Source organism: Microtus oregoni, unplaced genomic scaffold (genome assembly GCF_018167655.1).
Source record: "Microtus oregoni isolate MIOR12 unplaced genomic scaffold, Mior012 000015F_ref0000493, whole genome shotgun sequence".
NCBI lineage: Eukaryota > Metazoa > Chordata > Mammalia > Rodentia > Cricetidae > Microtus > Microtus oregoni.
In genome coordinates this window covers 28882563-28892888 of record NW_024543074.1, presented here as the reverse complement: position 1 = coordinate 28892888, position 10326 = coordinate 28882563, and the positions used below count along the sequence as shown (strand labels likewise).

Below are 10326 nucleotides of genomic sequence, written 5' to 3'. Positions count from 1 at the left end.
TACACAGAGAAACCCTGTCTTAAAAACAAAACAACCAAAAAAAGTATCTCTGGTGCAGAGTCCTTTGGCTGCTCCTGGTTTGGATTTAAAGATGAAACTTGCCGTAATTGAGTGGCAGTGGGCAAGTCTCAGGGCTGGAAGTGCTTGAGTGTTCTCATCTGCCCAGGCACCTGCTGGGATGACTCAGTTGGCCGTGGCCTATCTTCTTTGAGTTTCTTACCCCTGGGGCAGTTCAGGATTTGAGGATCAACAGGCACCGGAAAAGGTATTGAGTAGGGAGTGACCCTGGGGACGTCTGATGCTCAAGCTTGATCCCACCAAGGAAAGGAATTTGCTTCAAATTGCTGGTAAAAAGTTGACAATTTAGCCATTGGGGTCATTAGGCCAGACATCCAGACCTTGGGTGGAGAGGGGCGTGGTGCCCCAGGGGAGGTGTCTGGGCTGCGCAGAACAGGACACAAGAGTTTGTGTGTGTCGGGACAGCACAGCCTCTGGGAGGGATTGGGGGAGGAGTCGGTCTTTAAGAACCTTCCTCCGAGGCTGAGCACAGGTGGGGAAGTTGTGTGGCACCTGGGTTCACTCCCGGCAGCTGTGGGAGCTTTGGAAACCAAGAACTTCACCGAGTCGCAGCCTCCACGGAAGGCTCCGTCCCGCCCCAGCAGAGGGTAGGGAGAGGGACTGGCAGTAGCTAGACTTGAGAGAGCACAACCTCTTCAGGACACTGGTGACAGACAAGGATTCGGCATTCCGCTTTCCAGAGGTGACGGATTCACTCCTGGGAACAAAGGTTCGAGTCAAGGACTCTGGAAGATACTTAAGTACCCAGACTTCACTTTGGGAGGAGGGCATTCAAGACGCCCCCTCAAAGACGCTTTACTTTCAACCCATGGCGCTGCCCGGCTCCTCACAAGCCCAGACTTGGGGCTTGGAGCCTCCGGTCCCCACAGCCTCTTTGTCCTTGCGACCTCGGGAGCAGGAGGGTGCCGGGAGCCCTGGAGCGTCTGGGGGGCTTCCGCTGGAGAAGGTGAAGCGGCCCATGAACGCCTTCATGGTGTGGAGCTCTGTTCAGCGCCGCCAGATGGCGCAGCAGAACCCCAAGATGCACAACTCTGAGATCTCGAAGCGCCTGGGCGCGCAGTGGAAGCTGCTGGACGACGAAGAGAAGCGTCCCTTCGTGGAGGAGGCCAAGCGACTACGAGCCCGTCACCTACGCGACTACCCCGACTACAAGTACAGGCCTCGGCGCAAGAGCAAGAACTCGGGCACCGGGTCTGTCCACTTCAGCCAGGGAGGAGGCGGCCTGGCCTGTGGTGGCCCGCACTGGGGGCCCGGGTACACAACTACGCAAGGGAGCAGAGGCTTTGGGTACCAGCCTCCCAACTATTCGTCAGCCTACCTGCCCGGCAGTTACACGTGAGTGCCTGGTTGTCCCCCACCACCATCTCTGCAATTCTCCTTCCTGAAGGCTGGGTGGGGATGAAAGCCAGAGGGCTAAGTTGGGAGAACGCCCGTCCATCCTAGCTGAAGCCACACCAGGCAGTTGGGTGGGAGAGCTCAGAAAATTCAGGACAGAGGCTTGTCCGTCTCTGGATAATGTATTCTACTTTCTGAACTCCGTTTCTCCACTGTTGATGGCCCTGGTGTGACCTGGCTTCCTCTCCCAGCCCCCGGGGCAAGGAGAGGCCAAACCCATCCTGTTGCTCCTTCCTGGCCTGCTGCCCCAAGAGGCGAACAGCGTGCAGCACGCAAGACAGCTCCTGAGCGTGCCCCAACAGAGCTACCTTGCTCTTTAAGCCATCCTAGGGTCTTGTTCCATGCCTGCTGTACCCAAGCATGGCTGGCTGAATAGCAAATTCTAACCCAGTCTACTGCAAACTGGTCAGACCAGTCTCCTACTGAGTTGGGGACACTGCCCAGTCTCTCCAACCCAGAAGTGTAACCTCCAAACCCTATGTTTCTCTCTACAGCTCTTCCCATTGTAGACCGGAGGCGCCCTCGTCGTGCTCCCTTCCTCAGAGTGATCCTAGGCTCCAGGAGGAGCTAATGCCCTCTTTTCCCACTTACTTATCCCCAGGCTCTACCACTCCATACAATACTTCCCTTGCTGGTGCCCCATGTCTGTAACCCACCTTTAACTGGCAGAGACATCCAGGGCCAACCCCACAGACCCGTCCCTTTCCAGTCAGAGGCCTACAAGTCTCCCAAGGAAGCAGAATGCACAAACCTACACTAAACGCGATTTTGTACAATGAAAGCCCGTCTCTGAGTCTTTATTGTCTCATTACAGCAGCAGCCCAAGTCTTCTCCACACCCTTCCCTTCCGTCTGGACCTGCCACAGCAGGAGCCTCCCCACCCCACCCCGAGGCCCTTATCTGAGTCATTCTCCCCCTCCCCCACCTCCAGAACTGGGGTCCAATAGATTATCCCAGCCATGTGGCAGGAGGGAAGCAGCCACAAGCTCCCAACCACGTTTGTCCAGGCTCTGTCCTCTGCCCAGAAGGAAGGTAAGTGGACAAGGCATGACATTGCTCCAATAAGAAGACAGCTGCTTAGAAAGGCAGCCTCAGCCCCTGCTGAAACGAGTATGTGCTGTTTACACGAACCCTGGCTCAGGAGGCTGCAGTTACAGTGGAATGGAGGATGATTAAGTTGAACCAGCAGACCAGGTCCTGTGGAGGGACCTGAAGGTAGTGGCTGGATGGAATGGAATGGTTCTAGAAGCTGCCCCAGCACTACTGCTCCTTTTTCTGTTTGTGGGGAGGCTTTGCATTCCAGTAGAAGAGGACCTGGGCAGCAATGAGGCCATTGCAGAGGGAAGAGACCACAAAGACTCCAGCCATGAGGGGGTCTCCAGTTTCCTGTTTAGGAGAGACAACACAGATCTAGAAAGGTTCCAGAGGAAGCAGCTTACTACTCAGCTGGGTGCATGAGGTTTTAGTGCCCTCTAGAGGACAGAAGGTGCACTCACCTGAACAGAAGTGAAGATTCGGGCCAAAGAGCCCCCAAACAGCATAAACACTGTGATAGCGGAAAGCTGGCCCGTGTGCCCATTATGGTAGTTGGTGGCTGCCTGGAGCAACTAGAGAAATCCATACTTTGGCTTCTGTCACCTGAACTAATGCCTTCATTTCCCCCAGACTAACAGTCCACCCTTTGAGGTTCCATTCTGCCTCCACCACACAGCATACACACCCTTTCACTCGGAGTACCCACCTTCCCCACCACCACAGCAGGCACATTGGAGGCCTGGAGCAGGGTCACTACAGCCAGAGGCGTGAGAGGGGAGAGCAGCGCCAGCAGGAGCATCGCATAACAGGCAAGGAAAGCAACGCCTAAGGGTCAGGGAGACAAGGAGCCCTCTTGAACCTCCTGAGTCCCCAACAAGATCCCCAAGATCCACGCCTGCTCTCCAGCAATTCCCTGGCACCTTTGACGGTCTCTCCTCTGTAGTGCATGACCAGGAAGCAGATGGCAATTGTCTGGAGTGTCAGGAACAGTGCTTCACCCCAAGAGCTGTAGAGTCAAGAGTTGGGAGGGAAAAGGCAGGCCTGGAAAGAGGCGGGGAAAGCCTCCATAGCCATCCACTAGGCCTGTGCTCCCCCAACTACCCCAGACCTGGCTCACTGACTACACTTCTGTGAGGGCTGTAACCCTTGCTAGGGCTGGAGAAGAGCTCAGCAGGCAAAGGTACTTGCCTGAGTTCCAGCCCCATGATCCACACTGGAAGAAGAGAACCAGCTCCTACAAGTTGTCTCTGAGCACACCCCGCTCCCCAGTAAATAAATTACAACTAGGCCTTGGGAGTGAGGAGTGGGCCCCTCACCTGAAGGGGAAGTTGTTGGTGATGCTGTAGACCACAGTTCCAGTCAACGCTGTGAGCTCCAGCATCACTGACTGGAGACTCAGTCCTTCAGCACTCTTGGCTCCCAAGATTTTAAAGATCTGGGGCAGCTTTACTGGGGGAAAGAAGGGCACGGCTGGGGAAGAAGCATACTATCCCGAGCCCGTGGCATTAGCCTCTCAACACCCCACCCTTACTTGAACAGAAGGAAGGAACTATATATACATACCCAGGAGTGACCCAGCCACTATGCCCAGCCCAAGGCCTTTGCTGAGGAGAATCTTGAGGCAGGGAACTGAGAAGAGAGAAGGAAGTAAGCAAACAGGTCTCTGGAACCCAGGTGAGGACCTCATAAGCTGTTCCCTCTCCCCTCACCCTTGGCATGGCCACCACAGCAGTAAGTCTCCGTTTGGGGGACGGGGGAAATGATGGGGCAGGGAGCCTTCCTGCTGCAAACATCTTACATCCAGACTAGGTATGCTGCCAAAGCAGCTTCTACCTGAACGCCTTTCCCCTGCCCAACCTTCTATTTCCTACAAACTCATCAGATAATTAATGACCTGAGTTCAATCCAGGATCCACGTGATTGCTTACAACTACAATGAGATCTGGTGCCTTCTCCTGGCCTGCAGGCATACATGCAGGCAGAACACTGTATACATAATAAATAAAAAAAATCATTAGGACAGTTTGTTGTGGTGCATGCCTGTAATCTCATTTAATCTCTGAATTTAAGGTCAGTCAGAGTTACATAGTGAGACCCTGTCTTTAAAAACTATTGCCAGGTGTGGTGGCACACGCCTTTAATCTCGGAGAGATCTCTATGAGTTCGAAGCTACAACATACATAGTGAGTTCTAGGACAGTCAAGGCTCTGTAGGAACCATCTCAAAAAAATAAGGCTGGAGAGATGGCTCAGTTGTTAAAAGCACTGGCTGCTCTTCCAGAGGACCCAGGTTCAATTCCCAGTACCCACATGGAGTTCACAACTGCCAAACTCCAATTCCAGAAGATCCGGCACCCTCACACACATACACACAGGCAAAACACCAATGCACATAGAACAAAAATAAAAAAAAATACTGCGCCAGTAAGATGGCTCTGCTGCTAAGTCTGATGACCTGGGTGTGCAGAAGTAGATGCACACAACAAAGGTGGATTTGAAATATGGGCTGAAGGGCTGGCTTAGTAGTTAAGAGTACCTACTACTCTTTCAGGGGTCGGAGTCCCTGCTCCCATGCTGGGACTCCCAAGCTTACAACTGTCTCTAACTCCAGTTCCAGTGATCTCTTGTGTCTCGGGCATCTTCAGGCCCCTGCATTCACAGGTCTGTATCTATAGACACTGTGTGTGGACACAAAAGGTGTGTGTGATGCTCAGGTGACAACTCTGGAGCCAGCTCTCCTGTTCTGCCTTTCTGCAGGTCACCAACCTCGCAGCCACTTCACCAGTTCCACACGAACATGTAGCCGCCCAGGCATGACTGCCATTGCTTTTCAGTTACACAGGTATTGCTCAAGAGTTTCCTGACCCTTTCCTTTCTCTTCAAATGGTTTCCTTCCAAAGGCAAATCTTTACAGCATACATTCCTGAATCTTCTGATTGTTCCTTATTCAGTGGCCAAGCCTGCTCTTCCAGGGCTTGCTTTTTATCATCTAGTATTTATCATTTATTTATTTTGGTTTCTCAAGACAAGGTTTCTCTGTGTAGATGCTAGTCTTGGAACTCACCTTGTAGACCAGGCTGTCCTTGAACTCAGAGACCTTCCTGCCTCTGCTGACATTAAAAGTAAGGGAGGGCCAGTGCTCCTGGCAGTTTCCCTAGCACTGAGTCCTTGACCAGGAGGGAATTTAGCCCAGCAGGAGTCTGACTACTGCAAGCCAAACCGCACTAGAACAGTGTCTCTGAATCTGTGAGCTGAGCAGAGCGGAAAGATGGAGGGCCTTACCAACGGCTCCCACAGCTGGAACCCCTGGCCATGGCCTTGCCTTGTTAAGAAAGGGAAAGGAAGGTAATGGGATGAGATAGCTCATCCCTGTATTCCCACCATGGTAGCCGAGGAAGGGCAGCCTGTGCTACATAGTAAGTTCAGTCAGCGCCGGGTGAGAATGCATCTCAAAGGGGGGGGGGGGGAGGCGGTGTCTGTCTGTCTGTCTGTCTGCGTTCAGTGTTGGGATGGAAGGAGTAGCTCTATATGCCCGGCTGGGATTTTATTTTATAAAACATGAGTTCTCCAGGCTGGGGATAGAGCTCGGTGAGCAGAGTGGTTGCCTTGCACGTCCGAGGCCCTGAATTCCCCAGCCCAGAAAGGGAGGTGGGGGTTACGTACTTTCCAGACCGTAAAACACAAATTTTAACTATTTTCGGGCGACTCCCCCTCATGCCCAAATATGGCACCTTCCCTAGGCAGGGGCCAGAACACTTCCGCCCTCTTCAGAAGCGCCTTCCGGCGCAGCTTCGCGTGACCAACTCCGGTACTGCTCACACCAACTCACGGCCCGGGGTTGCTCGAACTAGGCTTTAAAGGCTGAATAAAACTCACCATGAAGCAAGTCCCATTGGACGAAAAGTTGATCATAGCATTTCTCAGGTAAAAGAACCGGCACCAGCACCCGTTTGAACGGTCCGTCCGCCTCGCCCGCCATGTTGGAACGCTAGCTTCCGCCAGGCTGGGTCGCCCCGCCATTACCCACGCCGCGCATGCGCGCTCGCCTGCAGCCTCTCTCCCCGGGGACGGTGCAGCACCGCCCCTTCTACCGCCATCCCTGCCTCGGTAACCCGAGATTGCTCTCCTCCACCGACGGCTTCTTGACGTTCGAATTTTAAAACGTGTCCGAGTTGTACGCCTGCGCAGTTAGGACTTCTGCGCTTTTGTTTAGGCTATCAGTTCTGAAAAAAAAATTTATCCCTCCGCCTTTCTCCGTCCCTCCTGCGTATGCGCCATCTTGTCTTCTCTCGGCTAACTTTACATTTGAAGTTGGAAAGGAAAAAAATACGAGTCTTCAAAATGGCGCTGCAGCTCTATTATTTTTCCCGCTTGATTTCTCCGGAAAGAATGGCGTCGGGGAGAGGCCATTCTGAGCCGGGCATCACCCCTAGTCCCCTGCTTCTTCCTCTGGTTTGTCCAGGTCTTAGAAAATGACCGTGAAGTAGAAGAGGAGCAGACTCAGCTACAGGAGAGCAGCCCCTGACACAACAGGCAGCCTCTGCTATGTGTAGGCTGGAACCCTGAGGATGATGGTCCAGAGGGCATAGGCAAAAGATCCCCAATATCCCTTGTTTGGGAAAAGGCACCTAGGGTCACCCCATATTGCATTCCAGTACCCAGCGCCCGGACATCGGCTCCGTGCCCTCCCGATGGATGTGCCTGGCTCTCAGGCTGTATGTAGGGCGCTCGTAAATAGTTTCCCTGCTCCTTGTCACTGGAGGGTGGAGCTGGGCTGGTTCTGCCACATGCACCTCTCAGCAGCGAGGGGCACCAGCCCACCAAGAATTTGGTCTACTGAGTCCCAGGGCTGCTGAGACTACACAGAAAAGCCTGTCCTAAAAAAACAGGAAAGCTTATTCTTGATTTTGGTGCAGTGGGAAGTCCATTTTTAGAATCTGGTCGTGGGCTCCCCTCCAATAGCATTACCCCCTTGCCCTCTGGTGCCCAGGCATTAAGAGTATGTTTGCTGGGCCTGAAGTTGTTCTACCCACTGCTTCCGTGGGTCGCACAGTTCTTTGCAGTGGGCTCTTCGGTGAATCTTGCCCTCACAACAGACAGTAGTTGTTCTCATTGCTCAGTAACTACTGGCTTCACCCATTTGAAATGAAATGACATGGCTGCCTACTCCTATTTTGGCTGTGCTGTACCTGTAGCTTGTCAGGAACAGGATGCCAGGATCGTCTGATCCATTATGTTAAGGGAATGGGTAGCCATTGGCCCCAGAAGAGAGGAAAGGAGTTTTGGCAGCTTCACCAGCAGCTGTGCCAGACACAGAAGGATGAAACCATGAAGGCGTTTGGTCACTCTGGTATTTTCATCCCTTCTTGCCAGCTGTCTCCTGGTGAGTCAACCATGGGGAGGCACAAGAAGGCACATGACAAGAAACTCGTGACTTTTAATCCTGACAGGGCTTGCGAAGCCTTTTTTTTGTGAACAGGAGTAGGATACCATTTTTGTTTATTAATTGCCCCCATCACAAAATCTCCAATTTTGTTCTTAAAGATAGGGAAGGAAAATAACTTGGTAGAGTCAGTGGCACGCTGACGAGATGAGGGGGCTCCTTGGTGGGAGCCGATGCTCATAGGGGCTGGTAGGCGGACTGTCGTCTCCGGGTAATGCAGAAGGCAATGAGCACGAAGGCAAGGAGGCCAAGGAGGACCAGGCCAATGATGAGAGGCAGCCAGAGGGATTGGTCATTGGTGCAGGAGACGCCTGGGAGAAAGGGGGACGATTAGGGATTGCTGCAGTGGTGCCTGGGACAGAGGGGGGAGGGGGAAGAACACAGGGGTGATGCTCTAAATTAACCCCATAACTTAGAGCAGTAAGCAAGGGGGCATAGGTAGTCTTGTAGAGACGACTAGGATGTAGAAAGAGAGAGCTCTGGGGAGAGTGCTGGGAGATTCCCGGGAAGGAAGAGGTAGAGGGTCTTACATGGCCCCAAGTGTCCTGTGTTGGGCAGCTGAGCAGCCTGTAGCCTCAGGGAGAGCAGGTCGAGATGAACAGTTGGAGAAAGAACTATGCTTGTATTTCTGCAACAGAAGCTTCGGCCCAGGGGAGCTTGGAGCTCTTGAAGAGATGAGTTCTGGGCTGAGAATGTCCACTCTGAAGAAGTCAGTAATGAAGAGTCAAATCCAGTCCACTCCCAACTCACAAGTCCTCTGTTCCCTCCACACTAGCTAGTGTGGTGAGGAGAAAAGAAGGTTACTCACGTGTTGCGTGTGGGAAGGACACGTTGTATTCCACTGCCATATAGTTGAGGTAAACCATATTCTGGCTGTGCTCCAGGTCCTTGAGGTGAACACAGAGGATCAGAGCAGCAGGGATAGTGGCATCATGTCCACAGAGCAAGAAGGTAGGCGCAGGGGGCATGGGTATGGGGCACGGGAGAGGAAAGGATGAAGACAAAGCTGTCTAACCTTTTTGAATCCAAAGGTAAGCTGTCCACCAGGAAATAGGAGAAGCAGGTGGGGAGAGGAACCGACACAGCCCCCCTGGACCTTAGTTTTGTTGGGATTCAATGTAGAGATGCCCCAGGCCTACAGAAGTGAGAAAATAGTGAGTCTGAAATTACATGGCTGGGCCATGCAATGTTTTTTATCCCCACCTCTGTTCTCCTTCTGACCACAACAGGACTTGACTCTTGCCCCTTAGCTTTACCTTTCCTCCACTCTGGATTGGGTACAGGATTCGAATCTGAATTTGTGCTTGGAGCTGAGCACAGGGCTGGGAGCCATTGGTCCATGTGTAGTTTCCCAGAGTCGCTGTGCTGCCTGGACTAGGACTCGGAGAGGGTGGATATGGTCCCGGGTGAGGGCCGGTGGTGGTGGTGGAGGATCCTGGACTAGTAGCAGTGCCGTTGTTTGTGGTGGGATGAATTGTGGCGTTCCCATGACTGGTTGTTGTGGCAGGGTTGGGAGTGGAAGTTGAGGGTCCGGAACTGGTAGTATTACTTGTTGGATGAACTGTAATATTCCCGTGGGTGGTAGTGATGGGCCTGTGGCTGGTTGTAGGGCTTGCTGTGCTTTCTGTAGTTGTAGGCGTCACCGTGAAGGATGGCAGGAGAGTAGCAGCTTTTTTGTGAGGACACTCTTTCCCTGTTCCTTGGGCTTCCAGCAAGATTGGTTAACAATCTAGGTAGAGGTTCCTGCCCAAGAGCTCTCTCCCACCCCTCAATTCTCCTTACCTACAAGAAGTCCCAGTGAGACCAAGCAAAGCACTTCGAGCCTCATGGTAGAAGAGTTCAGAGTCCAGCTGGGCTGTGCTAGCTTCTTCCTCAATCCTCTTGGAAGAGGAAATGAAAGTTGTACTTCCCTTAACTAAGATAATCCCACCCCGAACCTGACTCAGACACCTCTGCTCCCATGTTAGTCACTGGCTTTCACAACTAAGCTGTGATTGGCAGTGGCCTTTTGAGTGGGAGGTACAAAGTCTTGCTTACCACGTGAAAAATGAGGCAGTTGACTCAAGAGGATCTTACCTAAAGCAAAACTTGCTCTACTTGGTTATTTACAAGGCGAGAAATGCGTTTTCCTCATTGGTCAGAAACCTAACCCCACCTGTGTGCACCACCTTCAAACCCAGCACTACTGAGGCAGGCAGATCTAAGAGGCCAACCTGGTCCATACTCTCAGGACAGAGGGAGCCCTCTTCCACCAACTCAAAGGAGGCAATCAGCATCCATATCTGGGTTGGGCCTCAGCTATGACTATGCAGAACTCAGTTTCACTTACTCCTTGACCCCATTACTCTTTATTAGTTCCTCAAGGCTGGAATCACA

At 52.7% G+C, this 10326-nt stretch overlaps 3 protein-coding genes across 8 annotated transcripts; 1 reads left to right on the top strand and 2 right to left on the bottom strand.

The window, feature by feature from the left end:
- Nucleotides 1-781: 781 nt before the first annotated feature.
- Nucleotides 782-2256, top strand: Sox15 (SRY-box transcription factor 15). Its single transcript, XM_041665583.1, has 2 exons — nucleotides 782-1413; nucleotides 1968-2256. Exons 1-2 carry the CDS (start codon nucleotides 887-889, stop codon nucleotides 2122-2124), a joined length of 684 nt encoding a protein of 227 aa, XP_041521517.1. The 5' UTR covers nucleotides 782-886; the 3' UTR covers nucleotides 2125-2256.
- On the bottom strand, nucleotides 2240-6826 carry Mpdu1 (mannose-P-dolichol utilization defect 1). 6 transcript variants are annotated; one of them, XM_041665576.1, is made up of 7 exons: nucleotides 6384-6790; nucleotides 4072-4137; nucleotides 3825-3957; nucleotides 3429-3514; nucleotides 3215-3333; nucleotides 2970-3080; nucleotides 2240-2859 (listed from the first exon to the last, which is right to left on the bottom strand). In XM_041665576.1, exons 1-7 carry the CDS (start codon nucleotides 6484-6486, stop codon nucleotides 2734-2736), a joined length of 744 nt encoding a protein of 247 aa, XP_041521510.1. In that variant the 5' UTR covers nucleotides 6487-6790; the 3' UTR covers nucleotides 2240-2733. The 6 variants fall into 6 exon arrangements, with proteins under 6 accessions (XP_041521510.1, XP_041521514.1, XP_041521512.1 ...); XM_041665580.1 differs by having other exon boundaries at nucleotides 3429-3549; nucleotides 3825-3952; nucleotides 6384-6437; XM_041665578.1 differs by having other exon boundaries at nucleotides 3825-3952; nucleotides 6384-6437.
- Nucleotides 6827-7924: 1098 nt separating this feature from the next.
- On the bottom strand, nucleotides 7925-9883 carry Cd68 (CD68 molecule). The gene is made up of 6 exons (XM_041664069.1): nucleotides 9733-9883; nucleotides 9207-9655; nucleotides 8966-9085; nucleotides 8759-8837; nucleotides 8481-8651; nucleotides 7925-8261 (listed from the first exon to the last, which is right to left on the bottom strand). Exons 1-6 carry the CDS (start codon nucleotides 9776-9778, stop codon nucleotides 8128-8130), a joined length of 999 nt encoding a protein of 332 aa, XP_041520003.1. The 5' UTR covers nucleotides 9779-9883; the 3' UTR covers nucleotides 7925-8127.
- Nucleotides 9884-10326: the final 443 nt, after the last annotated feature.